This window comes from Silurus meridionalis, chromosome 9, assembly GCF_014805685.1.
Source record: "Silurus meridionalis isolate SWU-2019-XX chromosome 9, ASM1480568v1, whole genome shotgun sequence".
Lineage (NCBI taxonomy): Eukaryota > Metazoa > Chordata > Actinopteri > Siluriformes > Siluridae > Silurus > Silurus meridionalis.
In genome coordinates this window covers 23,862,635-23,881,145 of record NC_060892.1, presented here as the reverse complement: position 1 = coordinate 23,881,145, position 18,511 = coordinate 23,862,635, and the positions used below count along the sequence as shown (strand labels likewise).

General features: G+C 41.1%; 1 protein-coding gene across 4 annotated transcripts in view; it reads left to right on the top strand.

Annotated features, from left to right (window-relative positions):
- Nucleotides 1–18,511, top strand: part of LOC124391108 (adhesion G-protein coupled receptor D2) — a 63,012-nt gene that overhangs the window by 36,490 nt on the left and 8,011 nt on the right. For 3 of the 4 annotated variants that reach the window (XM_046857459.1, XM_046857460.1, XM_046857458.1), the window contains exons 23-24: nucleotides 1,634–1,790; nucleotides 13,513–13,604. In XM_046857459.1, coding sequence (XP_046713415.1) covers nucleotides 1,634–1,790; nucleotides 13,513–13,604 — 249 coding nt within the window. The remainder of the gene's footprint in view (nucleotides 1–1,633; nucleotides 1,791–13,512; nucleotides 13,605–18,511) is intronic. The other variant, XM_046857461.1, reaches the window with a different exon arrangement.

Below are 18,511 nucleotides of genomic sequence, written 5' to 3'. Positions count from 1 at the left end.
AACAAACGTGTACAGTTGTAGAATTATTTGTAGAATATAAAGAAATGAGGTACATTCTATTTAAAAAAAAATAATAAAATCTTCATTTTATTTAATTGTAGTTGATTGTTTAAAAAAAAAAAAAAAAAAAAAAGAAAAGAAAATACATGGCTTTCACAATTCAGTGTATTTTATTGTATGTATTTATTATTTATTTTATAAAATTTTTACAACTCCCCTTTGGTCTCGTCCCCATTGCACTCCGACCACCTCAGTCCCAGGGAATGTCATCTGGCAACCCAGGGTTACAAGTTTTCTAATCCCACACAGCTTGTCCCTTGATATTAAACTGTCACCTCAGTATTTATACGCGATGCTGCTGTTCGTTGGAGATCACTTAGCTCTTGCAGTTTAAAAGTACTTAATAGCCGCACATACCCCCCCCAGCCACCCCTATCCGTCCTCCTAACCTCTGTGCTCCTCACAAACACACACACATACACAATACACTCACGCTTTATGTCCACTCCCGGCAAGTCGTCCCTTTATGAATGATCACATTAACTCTTCTCCAAGCTAGTCATGGTTTATAGCCTCCTGCAGTTCGTCCCACTCGGCCTGGGCGTGCCACCTGGTCACTGCGAGTCGAATGAGACAATTTCTAAAGGTAGATTGATTTTAGAATACACCCACACACGCGCACACATCCTTCCTTATTTTTCTTTGACCCCAACTTGACAGATCTGACACCATTAAGTCTGAGGCTAGTAAAAGATTGTCTGGTGCCCCAAACGCCAGTGCCAGGGAGCAGCTGATATATATCGTAGCACTGCGTATTAGCAAAGAGACCCTTTTGCCCTCTCTGGGCAATTTAGCAGTTGCCCAAGTCCACAGGAGTGGAGCTGTATGCCATGAATGCTGTGTTGCTTCATAAATCTGAGGGGGGGTGCTTTCTCTAGCAGGGCACATTTTGCACACCACTGTAGCATATGCTAGAGAGGAGAAGGTACGGGATATGGAGATAAGTAGTCATCTCAGTTCTTCCCTATTGATTTCTAAATTTCTACGGTGGCCACGTGCGTGATTACGACTCTAATCAATGTAAAGCGCGTCAACATGTCTATTCCGAATGTTTCCGAAGTGACCAGCGGCGTTAACGCACTTAATTCCGCACGTCCCCCTGACCCGAATGACCTCCCACTTGTACACACTGTGGCAGATTGCTCGGAGGTATAAAGCTGTCAGTTGTGCCGGCCGAATAAAAAACGAGCCCTCTTTCAATACTTGCAGGGCCTGGGGTCCGTGACAGGCCTGAAATATAGATATAAATTGGAAGCAGATTAGTTTTTTGATCCTAATTCAAGTTTTGACACGACACAGGATGGAAACGAGGCCGATTATCCGCCGCATATGTGCGCTCAAAGAAAAAAAAAAAAAAAAAAAGCAAAAGAACGGCGGGTTTCCGGGGTGTGGATGTAAAAAAAAAAAAAAAATTAAAAAAATCTAATGAAAGTTTAACGAGTTTTAGAGACTAAACAAAAATAGCGAAAATATATCTAAAACAAAAAGCAGCATGTATTTGGGGTTTATTTACTCAATCAAAACAGTGTTCTGTGTGATGCTCTAATGCTATACGATCTTTGTTTCTTCCCAGAACTGTAGCAGCTCCAGACCATCCAGCTCCACAACTAACTCTCAGCGTGGCAGCTCCCCAGTGCCGGGCGATTTGGGTTGGCACGATAGCGGTGCCGATCAGCCGGGAAGCTTCTCCATGTCCAGCGAATGTGGAAGTCTGAGCTACAACGGCGAGAGTAAGTGATTCGACTTTGGTTTATTTACCGTGCCAGCGTTTGGAATGCTTTCTGTGTGTGTGTGTCTGTGTGTGGTTGAGAAAGTGGATATGTAAAAAGCAGAGAAATCTGTGCTGCATTAGAAGTCGAGGAAAGAACTGTGAGCGGTGGGAAGCTTGAACTTCAGAATGACAGCTCTGTTTTCGGCCATAACATTCTCCAGACCCGGCAGACTGCAGAGCTCCGTTTGCCTTTTCTGACCTCAACATTATTGGGTTGCATCACAGTAATTGGCAAGGGGCTGCATGCCAGTTCGATTCTTCTGGAAAGAAGAGAATGGGCGAGATTTCTTACAGCTGCGAAGAACAACATCATTAATTTGCACGGAATATGTCGCTTTTTTTTTTTATGAAGTGAACACGGGCTCGTAGATTGTTTAGTCATTTCAAACGTGGCGTAATGGATAAGGAGCATTATTTCTCAGCACATTTGTACATTTCCCAAGTAATAATCGCAACTGCGTTATAATTGTCTAACATTAGGGCACACAGTGTTGTGCGATTTAAAATATGATGTTCATGCACTTCCCTTGGACAGGTAAACCCATACATATTTATATTATACCCTAGAACAAGGATTTCTTTTTTTTTCCTTCCTGGAAACCCTCCAATCCCATGCTGAGCTCTGCAGAAGATATGAAAAGCTGTAAGAAAAGGCACAGAGTTCCTGCACGTGTGCAAGATGTGTCTCTGTATTGCAAACCATGGCGCATGTAGCATCCTTATGTCGTTTCTTTTCTGTTCGCAAGGTCAAGTATCGCTTTGCGCAAGTGTGCACAAGAAAGGCGAGGCATTTAAGAGTCCCCCACACACAACCCCCCAACCACCCCCCACCCCCCTTCGCTTCATACCTTCAAAAAGATCTCCGTTGGCTGAGCACCAACCCTCTGTACGGGATATTATTGTGTACTGGAGAGATCACATGGGGCGATGGAAAGGACAAGTGCCTGTTGAGTTGTGAAAAGTAATGAGTTTGGGTACAACACTGAAAAACCTACGATTGAAAAGAGATTTCTTTTTAATTTTTATTTCCTGCCGCACGTTCCCACCATTAATTGTAGCATATATGCTTTATTTTGTCGATTGAAGGTCAAAGGTAATCATTCTAACGTAGCAGGCTTATGCACCGGGCTTGGCAGTACTTATTTTCTTTTGTCAATGTGAATCGATGTGGCCTCTTTTATATCTTGCATTATTTTCAAATCCCCTTTAAGAGGGAAAGATTATTCTGTTTTTTTGCAAGGGAGGAAAAAAAACTTGTACAAATATATATATTTTATGTTTAGAGTCATTGCTGTAGACAGACGTCATGTTTTTAATAGATACATGCCATGTTAAAGGTGGGAGGTCACTATCAAACTGAAACCAGCTGTGACGCGAGGAGACAGATTTTCCATATGACAATAACGAGGCTAAAAATAATCCGCTACAAACCTGACGTTCGAAATTTAACAGCTCGAATGAGTCTTTTGAAAGCAAACGGGTACACCGCCATATGTCTTTATTATATTCCACTAACCACATGATCAATAAATAATAATCAAATATTACTGTATTGATTTTATGGTACTGTAAATATGACGATCAATAATTAATACCAAAATTTTAATGCAAAACATTAATAGCATTACAATATACCAATAAATCATAAAATAAGTAAATAGAACTAGTATTTTTGAAATATTGTTCTTTTATTACTAACAACAATAACAGAATTTAAATATAAACAAAATTCATTAATAGCTTTATTATGATTATTATTAATAATAATAATCAACGAGTATTTTTCATATTATTAAATTATTTATTGTACTGTGACTCAAATTATAAAGTTTTTTGTTTGTTAAAAATAAATCCAGTATTCATAAATGCACAAACCATTTAATTGATTTACTCGTACAGTTTGAATGATTCATTTAGTTTAACTGACGTGAACTGTACAGATAATACAGACGAACAATTTAATTCATTTGTAGCAAGGGTTTCTCTTGCTGTACCATAGCAGCAGCAGGAAATGAATTATGCAAAAAAAAAAATTTTTTATAAATAAATTAGAAACTTTTTTTAACAACTGAAAACACAATGATATTTTATAATAATAAATAACATTTGTAATTTATTAATAATTTAAAAGAATTATAATTAATAAATTACTCAAACGTATTCTTTAAATGAAAAATTTTAAGTTATACGGTGTGACAATGAACGCACAGGCGTTAGAAAAAGTAGCCCTCACCCTATACTGTATATATCGCTATAATCGTATAGAATAAAATTTGTCATAATATGAAGTGTAGGTAATAATACCAGTAAAAACAAGAGAGGGCTTATAGGGTGCACGCACATTCTGCATTTTTTTTTTGCACCAAATAAAATGTCACATAAATTGAAGCAATCTACGTTTCTCCTTAACTGTTTCTAAGTGTAAGGGCTGACCTTGGCAGTGGGTGGTAAAAAAAAAAACTTTAAAGAAGCTGAATGTTTGGTAAAAAAAAAAAAAAAAAAAAAAAGTGCGTCTCCAAATAAAGTCGTGTAGCTGGCGAGCGCAGTATCTGACTATTTGATTGGAGCTTATTCTTGTAAATACCAAAATAAACAGCAAGCACAGTGCGCAGTCACCCGAGCCGCTGTTTACATTCCTGTCCTGTAACTCGCGCGCCCCGCCGATGTTCTCTCTGCATTTCACACGTTTCTCCCCGAGAAATCAAACACGACTATGAGGACGTTTTCCGAATGTCATATTTCGCCTTAAAGTTCGTAATGCGAGAACTATTTTTTCGGTGGTACGTGTGATAACAGGAAGAGCGATGGATGGCGGCTCTGTGTAGTCGCCCATCCGTTAGAGAATGTATTTATTTATGAAGCACTGTATTTATTCAGTCTGATTGCCAGTAGCACGTTTTCTTCCATCGAAGGATACAACAGTGCCACCTGGCATCTCCAGCATTACAGCTGCTTTGTCTGTTGGTGAATGTCCCACCCTGTGAATGGACAAATATCAGGTTCGAGTGAGGAAATGTCCAAGTTGACTTATCTTCTGTAGGCGGTGGCTATTCTCTCTCTCTCTCTCTCTCTCTCTCTCTCTCTCCAGCTTTCTCCATAATTGTTGACAGATGTCAGCCTGGAAGGACTGCACTCGCGTCTCGTTTGCTCATGTGTATTTATATTTGAGATGAAATGTTCACAAGATTCGGGCCTGTAGTGAAATCTGCTCCGGCAGAAGCAAGAAGTGTGGCCAACATCGAGAGGCTTTGGGAGTTAACAATCTGAGGCATCTGATTAGTACATTTGGACAAGTATGATGTCTTTGAGGTGGATTGTTTTATGTGGACACACACACACACACACACACACACACACACACACACACACACACACACACACCTATACGGTTCTACGGCTCCCAAGTGGAGCAACAGCAAAGCCTTCAATTATCAAGAGATTGTAAACTAGAGGTCAACCGATTTTTTTTTTAATGGCAGCCGATACCGATATTTAGAAATCAGGGAATCCGATAAGCGATATATGACTCCGATTTCATTTTTTTTAGCTGATACAGAAAATTGTTTAAATGTAACATTTATTCAACAACACAAGCCTCTTCGATTTAATGCACTTGTTACCAGGCTTTGGTACCCGAGCTAACCATGGAGGCTGAACTACAGCCGGTTGAAGGCTCGTGAGCAAGACAGTTCCACAAAGTTACTCGCATTCTCTCTCCAATTAAATATATGAATCGAGATCATGAACGAAGGATGAGAACTTAAAGTCCGGGACATACCATGCTGACGGTCCGCCTTCCTGCAGTGTCGTGTGGTTTTTCCGGCGTGTCCTCAAATCGGATGCCGTCTGTTTTTCGGCCAATTCTGCATGTCGGAAATCCGATCGGCTATTCAACTTAGCGAATGAGCACACGAGAAAAGAAAAAATGACAAAAAACGAACAAAAACGGAATAAAGAAGGACCGCACAGACACTTGTTGCCATTCTTGCTCTTTGCATCTTAGCAGACGTGATTGAAAACGTGTGTTAAATTTGCTCGCTTTATATATATATATATATATATATATATATATATATATATATATATATATATATATATATATATATATATATTCATTCACAGTTCTAGCGCTTCCGGTATACCTGCGTGAATTCCGAATACCGACTACTGCCCCCTGCTGATATGGATGAGTTTAGTTCTATAGCGCTTTTCACAATGGGCATTGTCTCAAAGCAGCTTTACAGAACTTAAAAGGGAATGATGTGCATTTATCCCTGATGAGCAGCCTGGGGCGTCTGTGGCAAGGAAAAAACTCCCTTTGTGTTATGAAGAAGAAACCTTGAGAGGAACCAGACTCAAAAGGGGGAACCCATCCTCATTTGGGTGATATCAAGAGTGTGAAGTCTTAAAACAATACAAAACACCGGAGAGTGAAAATATCCATGAGTACCGGAGTGCGTGATTTATGAGTAACGTCCTTATACAGTCAGTTGACGTTGCAGAACCAGGAGCTACTGAGCAACTCATGAAACAGATCCAACACCAACTCCTCCATGCCATAGCCTTTAAACTTTTGAAGAGGTCCAACGTCTAAGAGTTCTGTTGTCTCACGCAAGTGCAGAACATACAGTACACGGTTTGGTGTGTCAGATGTGATGGCTAATAATCGGACTGATTTGCAGCACGATCAGCCAGATTAATAGGTCAACCTCTATTATAAACCCAGCAGTGTGATTCGATGCTTGTACACGACCAGGAATCCAAAGAGAACAGAATTCTCCCTCCTGTCAATCAGAAAAGGCCAGATAGGGCTTTCCGAGGAATATGTTACACTGCTATTAAAAGTTCAGTTCGGAGCAGCATTTGGGTTCTTGAGCCAACAATATAGGAATTAACAATATACATTTACACAAGCACCTTTACACAAAACCAGATATACAGTTCAAATATATACATTTATTAAGCAGTGACAAAGAAACAACACATTGGTAGGCTTTGAGGAGAACCAGACCCCCGGTCGTAATCTGGTGACACCGAAATCACTTCCCTCGTAGAACTAATTGCATTAACTTATCGTCTCATTCTAAAGTTATAATTGGTTCAGCAGAGGAGATTTGAGTACAAATGCCTTCATAAACGCCTGGGCTCAGTACCAAATCCGGCTATGAAAGTCTATGCGAGGTATGACCTCATCCATAACGCAGTGTAACCATATTCCGGCCTCTGCAGGGCCTCGGTGCTACCGAATTATGAATGGTTGATGAGGGGGGGTCTGGCAGGTTGAAGAAGGTGGTCTTCTTTTGAGGGTGGGGGTTGTGGGCTAAAAAACCAATGGCGCATCGAGACACTTGTCACCCAACATGGCGGCCATAGATCAGCCCAGGTGCTGGCGCAGGGAGCGGCTGAGGGGTGACAGGGGAATAACATCCCTTTCTCTTCAATCGACAGGGCCCATAACTCCTGCATCCCGAGGGACAGATTGAGAAAGGCAATAGCCAGAGGCTGTGAAGCAGGGATGCTTAGGAGAATTGAAAGTTAAAGAAGCAGTGGCGTTTTTCTTTTTCTTTTTTTTTTACTTCCTTCCTCCTTTCTTAATTTTTGTTTATTTTTCTCATCATTTCATAAGGAGACCTTGTTTTTGAAAATGTCCCGAAATCCAGCACTAACGTAATTTGACATGGGAAATGTGAATTAAAGTCTATTGACATTTTTTTTCTTGGTGGTGGTTTGTACAAAGGGCAGAGAGTAAAACATGCCGGACCGCCGTGCCGGAAGAAAAAAAAACCCCAGGCCGCCGCTCAGCCTCCGTACTCATCTCCCATCCCTGAGAGGACAGCTTTTATAGCCTGATCAATTTCCCACCGGCTTATTGAATGTCTTTTAAATGGCTTTTTTATTTTCAATTATAACCCGCCATCTCTTAGCTGCGGCACCGAGCCAACGTTTACACCGCGGGATAATTTAAAACCCTACTTTAGAATATTACGCATTTGCGCCGTCCGAATTTACAACCCCACCCCGTGCTATTGTAACAACCATAAAATCCCCCCCACCCCCACATGGATTGCTGTGTTAAACTCGGAAGCGTGCATCAATTAAACGTAGACGAAAAAAAAACTGTTACACCAGTTAGTACGTTTGTTATGGGATGTTTAATAATCACTCGCAAAACAGTCCTACACACAGATTTTGTGATTGGTGGCCATCATCAGCAGGAACGGAAGTAAAATTTCATTGCGCATGGAGATTTATCGGTTATTAAATCGAACTTCAGATGTCGCCCGGCCGATGAAGGCAAACAAAGGGGCACACCGGTGGGAAAATTGCCTCCTAAAAAGTTTGTCGGAAGCGTTTCGGCGGTTCCTACTGATCCGACTGATCCGACTACACGGCGTTTCCTCCTTACGCTGGACTATCAAAGCAACCTGAAGGTGAAAGAAGTGTTCACTGGAGCTCATTGGAAAGTAGATGTGACAGTAAATTTTTCAAGCACCAACACCCCCACCCCTCTTTCTCTCTTTCTGTCTCTCCCTCTTTCTTCCTTGCTCTCCTGCCCGAGATCTTGTTATAGCAGTCAGGATGAGACGGAGGTCAGGCCAGCATGCCGCCATGCCTGTTGATGATTGAGGAAAAGAGAAGTAAATTCATTCTGCTCCCGGCACTTTGTCAAGTGCCAGTAGCTTACCGTTGAGAGCCAGTCACCCATCACCGTGTTACGGTCTCAGAGGTCAGCCGTCGCCCATAAATCAGCGAGGCGTCGCAGCACAGCTCGGCAACGAGCCAAATAATGAAGAAAAAAAAAAAGAAACGCGGCCAAGCTCAGCGCGGGAATCGGGGCGACACTTTTTTTTTTTTATCGAGACCTCCTAAAAATATTCCCTCAAAAAAAAATCGTTTTATCCTAACCGTTTACATTGTCCGTCGGAACAAGGAACGTCCTTCGTAGCGAACGTCCCCCATCGCAGGATCGAGTTTTTTTAACGAAGCGACAATGCTTTTGATTAGTCACAACGATCCTCCTTCGAGTATTAATTAAAACAGCAGCAGATGTGCAGGTGCGGGGAAATCATTAGAAAGATGTCGGCGCGTGGACACGTATTTTTTTTCCTTTCAGCATCCAACATCCAGACACGGCAAATAGGACGCCTGAGAGGGAACAACCTTACAACTTCCTACTCTGAAAAAAACAACAAACAAACAAAAAAAACAACAAGAGCAACAAAGCATGGTTAAAAAAAAAAGCCACCAGGTGTGTTTCCATGTGTGCCAGATTCTCTGAAAATGGGCTTTTCAATGGAGGTCTGCTTTTGGCTTTGGTTTTTAATCGTACAATTTTTGTTGCTGCTGCCAGTGAAGGTGCGGGTTGAGAGAACGACGGCCGCGTTTCACCGTTTGTTTTTTTTCCGCAAGATTTCAAAAGACGCTGGTTCGAAAAAAAAAAAAACAATAAACAACCAGCCAATGATTCTCTAGGCAACATGTTTCTTGTTTTTAAAATTGTTGATTATCAAAACCATGTCATAAAATTATCGGTATCTCGTGCAGCCATGTGTTAACATTTTGGAAGAGAAGAAGGGAGCTAGGGGTTGGAAAGCAGATCCAGTTGTTGAGCTGCTGCTTTCAATATTCTCTCCTATTAGACCGTGATTATCCTGCAGCGTCTGGCTTGTCTCAGTGTGAGAATGAGCGAGGGCAAGCCAAAAAACATGGCCACGTTCTTCTTTTCTTTTCCTTTTTTTCCAAAAAGTAAAAACTTCCTGACCCAAGTTTGGTTTTAACTTTTTTTTTTTCTTCCAGGAAAAAGAACATAGCACAGTTCCTTGGATTAAAGTAGACATTTCTTTCTTTCTTTTTCAAATTGCTTTGATGCTTGACACAATCAAGAGCTATCGAGCTGTCATGCGTATCATTTGAAACATTTTTATTTGTTGTACGTAGTTTCATAGTCTAAATGTATAATCTCAGGCTTCTGGTTTGTCTTTAAAACCTGAAAACCTTTGACTCCTTGAATCCACTTTGAAATCCACTTTGGACATCATCTTTTCCCTTTCACGCATCCTTCATGTAGACTCCGGGTCCACCTCAACAACCTAAAGATCTATAAAGGTATTATGAAGAACTTTGAGGATGTATTTGGGACTGTAACTAATATCAAAAGTCTACTACAATGGCTCAGGACCACACGATGCATCAATGCACACCTCGATGATGAATGGACATTCGGTGCTGAAGATGAGGACGGGTTTTCTTTTGAAGGCTGATTCCTTTCAAGGTTTCTTCGCATTCAAGGACTTACGCATTTTGGGATCAAATGAAACGAGGTGATATAAAGTTTCGAGAGCTCTGTTTACAAGAAAGTACTTTATTACTTTATTTATGTTTACACACCATCACCAGTCCTCTTGGACAGCAACACTGTAGGCCCAGCGCTGGATCTTCTCGATCCTTTGAGCAGGATCTTCATCGTCGGGAGGAGGGCGAAGCCCCAAATCTGCCTAGTTGGGTGGGTGCGGATGCGAGATCACATTGCACGTTGGCGAGCAGTTTCGGGGGGTTGAGCTCTTCGAAGGTCTTCCTGGTCTCAGTGATGTTCTTGCGATCTTGAAGCACGCATGCCACCCAAAACCCCTTGAACGACTCGTTGCAGCTCCGCCCTATGTCACAAACATCTCCAGGGGCAGATTTGGCCAGTATTGCCAATATGATGACATTTCTTTTTATTGCACGCATTTATCCACGCCTGCTTTCTTCACTATATGTTTTCAGTAATCTTTCATATTTTCGAAACGAATGCGACGAATGTAAAAAAAAAAAACTGAGCTGCACAGTGCAATCTGTAGATAAAAGTGCAGTAATCAATGCAAATGATATGATTTGAAGCAGATCCACTGAGGTTTACATGAGGGTTTTTTATGCATAAATTTACACACGCACACACACACACACACACACACACACACACACACACACACACACACACACACACACTCGGGAGCTTGAATAGGATTAAAAAAAATAGTTTTGTGATTTTCATGAATACCAAATTTCTTTTGTTGTAAATTTTGTTGATTATCCAAAGTAATAAATAAAAAGTCCACCAAAAGTCCAATTATATATATATATATATATATATATATATATATATATATATATATATATATATATATATATATATATATAAAAGTATTAGGACACCTGGCTTCCTGTTTCCACAACATTTTCCACAGCTCCTCGAAGATACGCTTAAATTTGTTTGAGAGACATGGAGCTCTGACCTACAACACCTTTGCCATGAATTGGAACGCTGACTGCACCACCAGGCCTCCTCACCTCCTCCTAAATGAGTACCTGATTTTACCAACACTCCTGTGGCTGAATGACCACAAATCTCCACAAGTGCACTCCAACATCCAGTGGAACATGATGAAGAATGGAGTTATTATAAGAGCAAATGTGTGATGGGATGTTCAGAAAGCCCATAATCAGGTGTCCACAAACTTTTGTTCACACACTATATATATATATATATATATATATATATATATATATATATATATATATATATATATATATATGAGGTTTTCCTTATCAAGCCTTGAGTTTTGATTTCATAATTTTCACAGATCTCATGTTAAATCAGACTTTAATCCAACCATATGTACGAGTCCAAGAATCTGACGATTGATCCAGACAATTCTTTATTTTTCAAAAGTATAAAATAGGAATGTTTCTCAAGGCAACCCAAGTTTATAGAACAGCGTAATTAGTGCAGATCCATTCAATCCACACCAGTGTGCATGAAGACGAAGAAACAGAGCTCAGTGTTACCATCAGAAATTACCCAGACTAACCTTGAGCATTGGTGGAACCCAGAAGCGAGCGTCATCAACGCCAAGAGTATCGGTCACTCTGACTCGGCTGAATCTGCCAAAAAGACTGAAAACGAGTCGAATTCAGCCTGAACCCGAAAGCCTCTGTTGTTCTTAACTCGACCTGACATCTGACCAGCGTGGACTGTACGTCTCACTTAGCCACAATATACGTTCCTGGGAGCCCTCGGTCATATGATAGATTTATGTGAACGGAACTCAGCAGCAGGGAAATAACAGAGAGAGGTCTGTAGTGTTAGCGAAACCTTTCTGAAAAAGCTGAACACAAAAAATCCGCTATCTAAAAAAGAAAACACACAGTCATGAATCGCTCGTCGTTTTCTATTACCACAGTTCATTATCATCATTAACATTAACATTCGTGAGCGTCAACAGTTTACATTTTTCAAACCATTTTAAATAAAAATGCCTGCTTGGTTAAATAATATATACAATACTATTTTTATTTATTAATAATAAAGAAAAAAAAGAGAATAAATCAAATGAATACGAAACAATTTTATTATATTGATTATTTAAATTGAGTAATCGAACAAATTAACAAACAAACTAATCAAATTGATTCAATAAAATCAAATAAATGGAAAAATTGGACTTTAATAGTTTACATTTGTTAGACTCCATTTGAGTAGTACAGATGTGTGTGTTAGTGTGTGTTTTACATTCAATATTTAATTTTCTAAAGATGTGTTCTACTTAAATGTTCTACTTACTTCAGCATACTTTAACAAATGTCTTTACTCCTTCCATCCATCATTCATTTACTCCCTCGATATGTGGAATTTTCAGGATTTTCTCCTTCTGAGAGAAAAACTTGAAGCTGGACATAAAACGCTAAAGGATCCTCCTGTGGTTCCACGTGCAAAAAATCTTTTTTGGGGGCAGCTCTGATAGTATCAGTGCGACATTTTACTAAAAGCCGCTTTGTTTTGCATAAAACAGAGGTCAGTGTGATATTTTACAACAACCAAAATTCAATCTAGAGGTTATAAAAGTCTTCTCACATTCTTAGCTAAGCAATGTTTCACCTCTTGCACATGCTAAAACACTATATTGGCCAAATATCGGCACAATCTCATTCCACATTGAGATATAGTGCTGTAATAAAAACCTCTACTCTTCTGGGAAGATGTTTCAGATTTTGGAGTGGAGATTTGTGCCCATTCAGCCACAAGGTCTTAAGTAAAGTCAGGTAGGTATGGTAAGGAGATTTCACAGTCATCATTCCAGTTCATTTAAATAGTGTTGAGGTCCGAGCTCTATAGCAGGCCACTATAGATCTTCCACATTCTCCAACCCGTGTTCATGGAGCTGGCTTTATGCACTTGAAAGCATTGTTCTTCTAGGATCTCTATGTTTGTGGTTACAGTTTGGGAAAGCCCATATGGCTGGAAATGTGAGGTTTTCACAATACTTCTGTCCATACAAAGTATCTGAAGGCTCATTATGACTCAGTAATGTAGGATCCTTCCTGCAGCCTGCGGTCAGAAGTGCCATGATTGAAGACACACAGTCGCTTCCTCACAGCACCAAAATTCGATACTCTGGTCTGTGCAGAGTTTTATTTTAGTGTGCGTTTATTTGGGTTTCCTCTGAGCTCCATCCTACCTCCAGAAAACATGCCACTAGGTGGATCAGGAACACTGAATCGCCCCACACATTGTATAATCATCATAGTTTCCGATCATGAAAACTTAACAGCACAGGCTTTTTTGCCGTTTTCACGTTATTACGACATCCGAAGTCAGCTGTCTCACCGACTCATCATGTGACCTTGTCCCACTCCCACAGGGCATTTCTCCATCCCTTGTGTCCGTGACAGCCTGAAAGAAGATCTCAGCTGTCTGGCTTGTGGCACTCACACCACTCACACGACTAGGCAGGTAAGCCTTCACCGTCCCGCTTCGAACATGAAGCTATAGCTTTTCAGCAGTCAAATACTTCATACGTGCTTTCAGGATTAGCGCCCAGACAGTCGATTCCGGTTTGAGCCAGTTCTGTTACTGAAAAGAATGCACTCAGTTCTATTCATTAAAAAAAGGGATATCAAGGGCAGTGGCCCTCTGGTGGCAAGCAAACGAAAAATCTTTTTTTACTTCATCCAGGTTTAAATGGAGCCACACCGAGTTTGTTATCCCAGACTCGATTATTCATGTTGACTTGCAATCAAAATTCAGTGACTAGTAGTAAAAGTATACACTTTTAACTTCACTCAAGGGTATTACTAGTGGTATTGAATCAATCTGAGCTCGAGGAACTTCACTCCATGAACAAGGTCGCAGTAGTCCAGAGGGAGCACTGACAGGGCGAAGAAACCGAGTCGGGGGTCCTGGGGTCATAACGATACTCGCCGGGGCACGAACGAACGAACGATCTGCACAAATCGCCGTTGTAGCGATCCCCTGACGCACGATTGCTGATCGTTCTCAGCTGTGCCAAAACAGTCCCGCAAACGGCACCAGGCATGTCCTGCGATGTTTGCTGTTTTCATCCTCGTGCTGAAATTTCGACATATTGATTCCATTTGACGCAGAGTACCTCATACATTCATATAATTTGGGCCTTCTGTGTCCTTCAGCCTTTCATTTTTTTTTTCCCCCCACTTTCGAATCCACCCATCGAATATAAAAGACAAACAAATACACGCATGGAAAATCATTTCTAGATCGCTGACGTGTATTAGTAACACGTAAGAATCAAATTGCGACCACGAGGAAGACCTGCAGAGACCCGGACGACACGCTTGCCTCGCGATTCTCGTCATTTTTTGAGAGACGAGACTTTGAACGAGATCTATCGCAGCCTAGGCCTGGACTCTGTGTGGACTTCCACCAGCGAGCCAGGGTGTGTCAGTCACCAAGGGAGTAGTGAGCTTCCTGTTTTGGCAGTGTGCGGTTACATATCCTGACCAGGGACCCGCTGTCAGCCACAGGACCTCTCTCTCTCTCTCTCTCTCTCTCTCTCTCTCTCTCTCGCTTACACACACACAACACAGAGATCTCCCCATTCGCACGCACGTTACTCTACACGTTTTGTTCACACCTGCTCACGTTCCCCGACACACGAGAGGTCTTCTCTTATTTTTTTGTTTTTAGACCAGGGGAAGAGACTTCTCTCGAATTATTTGCGATAACCCGAGAACATACGCCATGCAAACAGCACATTTTTTAAGCGTTTTATAAGGACAAAAAGCAGCGAACCCGAGTGCAGCGAAATGCTTTGAAGTGGTGCCCGTGTTATTGTTATCGCCGGTCTCCCATTCAAACCGATTCTCATCAAAGCAGCTGCGCTTTCTTTTGTTCTGGAGACGCAGCCGGTCGTCTGAGGCCGGTCGTTAATGTGCCATCGGGGCGTCTCACATCCTCGTTAGACGCGGCCCGCCACTGATGTTATTTCCTGCGACTTGGGGGCAGTCACTGACAGGACACTTGCTCCTACTAATCTTTCAGCGAGGGGAGGAAGAGAACGGCGAGCAACTTGTGTCACGGCTGCCGCAGGCACCTGAATCACAGCACAGGAAGAAGGCCAGACCACCAGCACCAGCTTCTGAGCTTTTCATATTTATCAGAACATCTCTGGCCAAAGGTTTGTGGACAACTGACCATCCTATCCCAATCTACCTTCAGTCTTCATTTGCTCCTGTAATAACCTTCATTCTTCTGGGAAGATGTTCCGCTAGAGATCTTTAACTCAAGATCTTCTACATCTTCCACCCTGTGTAAAGCATAGCCTCATGCAGCTGGCTTTATGCCCAGGAGCGTGGTTATGCACAGGTTTGGGTCTCCTAGTTCAAGTGCTTCCATGTCAAAAGATATCTAACTATCCAACTTTGTGGTCTGGGAAGAACTACATATGTGTGGAGAAGTTCAAAGTCCAAATACTTTTGTCCTTATAGTGAATAACACGTTCACCATACCTCCTTCTTGTGAGAGCTTCACTATTCAGAGCTCTGTTAGCCGCTCATCCATTATAAACAACACTGGTGTAGGTCACCGTGCCCTGGCCGCCCGCACGCGTTTTGTGAATGGCTCTGAAATATGCGAGAGATAAAAAAGCCAGGAAGGAAACACTCATCCTGGTGAGTGAGCATTGATTAATCATTCATGCAGAACCCCTATATAGAGCTGTTCCTCCGCCCTGACTCCGCCCACGCCCCCCCTAACACCACCTCCCCCCTTTTCGAACCATCGTGCGTGTGAGACGGACATTTCCGCCCCGTGGCGTGGGCGGATTGGTGAGCAACACCCCACTAGAGAGGAAGCGGCCATCGGAGCACAACAGGAAAGGAGAAAAGGAAAACAAGCTGACATCTTTTCACTCATGAAATCACTTCCTACAGGCCGTGCATTGACCTCCGGCTCAGTGTTTTAAAGCGGGCGACCCTCTGAGAGATCAGGAGTTCAGGAATCCTTCTGATTTTTCGATAAACGAGTCTCGAAATGAGATATGGTCTTTATCTTAAAATGATATCCCTATTTTTTGTATGCATGACGGACAAATGCATCGTATATAAACCACTGATGTATTTTAGAGTACATGTTGAGCAGATCCTTTCTGTTACTCGATTATCAGTATATTGGCAACATGTTCATGTACAGCAGGTCTACAGCTGTATAAAAAAAATGGAGCACTTCCTTCCTGCAAGCATTTTCCTGTTTACCTCCAGTGTGGGTCAGGAGCTTGAGATAAATCCATTAGATCTGCAGGACACCAACCTGGATGTGACCTCTCGGTTGTTACGCATACCATGAGGCAAAGTCAGCATGTGCAGAAGAGTGTGACATGACAAAGCTGACACAGGCTTGTGTGACAGTTGTCACCTCACTCTTTTTTTTTTTCTCTCTCTCTCTCAGTATTAGTGTATTATATTATGGCTGCCGCAATTACGAACAGCGACAAAACGAAGTCTCTCCAGCCTGTTATTTTCCATGAAACCTCGACTATAAAGCTCTTGACATTTAGTCCATATCACTTCACATGCTTTTCATTTGAGATATTTCTTCATTAAAGTGCTGCTTTGTGCCGGTTTTCGTTCTCGTGATCTCCGTTACCTTCGTGCACTAAAGTACAACGGAGCTTAATGATAACATTCAGCCGTAACGTTTGGTTTTTTTTTTTTCTTCATCACAAAGAGCTGGATCTCGATCTCGCTCAGTGATATATATATATATATATATATATATATATATATATATATATATATATATATATAAACATTAGATGAATATTTCAGCCATTAGTGGTTCTTTACCAAACCTTTACCACTGAACTCGAGGCACACAATTGTATAAAATTTATTTTTCCTGTCATTTAGAGCTCTGACTTCATTCTATCCAAATCCTTTTGGATAAATTTAAATGCTGATTACACCCTCATTTCCACCTACACCAGTACCTGTGACTTTACTAACACTCTTGTGGCTAAATTAGCACAAATGTCCACACTCCAAAATTCTTCCCTGAAGAATGGAGGTTATTATTAACAGCAAATAGGGAATAGGGTGTTCAAAAAGCAAGCAATATTCTTCTAAATATAGATATCATTTTTTTCTTTTTCTTGTTCAGAACTACTTCTATCTGCACAGTTCCCGACCATAAAACAGCAAAACCTTCACTTTGATATAACAAAATGAAAACTTTATTATAAAGATGACCCTAATGCTCATATTCTGTAGTCAGAATTCATGCTGGTCAGTCACTTTTAGACCCTAGGGGTTATTTGAAGGCACTTTGTGGCTTACTCTTTTCCGGCAAAAAGTCAACTCTATCGCAACCTCAGAGAAAAATTGCAGTTCACAGATGAACTTCATATGGAAAGCTCCTAGGAAACTTTAGGAGCTCCTAGGAAGGTTTAAATGAATCCCAAGACAACAGTAAAGGACTGGTGAAGGACTGAGGTACCTGAGTGGTACCTACTTCAAAACGTGCATAAAAAAGCCAGACTTAAGATCTTCATCATCATCTTCTTCTGTCAGTTTAAAAATACTGAACTGGCTGGCCATAAAAAAAATCTGAATACTTTATTGATCCTGTAGGGAAATTGTTTGGTTGCTCACAAATAGATTAAAGTACAGATTGTAAGTCAAATGAAAAATAAGTATGTTGAAATAAATATACACATTAAGTTATATATCAAAATAAATTTGTGGCAGCAAATAGTTATAAAAATTATTGCACTAATGTAACTAATTGTTAATGTTGCACTGTGATTCTTGCACATAATTGGCCAAGATATTAACAACATATTTTATATATTAACAAGATATTAACCCATATCTCTACTATCAATATCGGGGACCAGCTGTTTAACTCTCAGAGGGAGGGGTTGTATGGTTTGATGGCCACAGGCAGAAATGTTCTCCTGTGTTCTCTAACGTGGTATTGCCTCTAATACAAAGACCACCATTACGACTGATGAAACGCTGAAGCAAACGTTCAGAAAGATCTTGAACTTGGTCGCAAATGGGTCTTCCAGAAAGATGATGACCCTAAGCATACCTCCAAAGCTCTACCAAAATGGCTTAAATAACAACAAATGACGAAAACTCCATAGAACTTTCCAGTAGAACTGGAAAAAGTGTGGCTGTCCAAGTTCTACTTGCAAAGTATAGTGAGAAGCAATCAAATTCTGTCCACCAAATCTGCCTGGAAGTCTATGATACCTCGAAATGACTACTCTTTAGATCCACGGTTTGCCGAAAACATCCCAGCATGCACATTTGCAGCAAGTAATCAAAATGTTGCACATTCAAGAGTCCAGTGGTGAAAATGCCACAGGCATGCGCTCTACA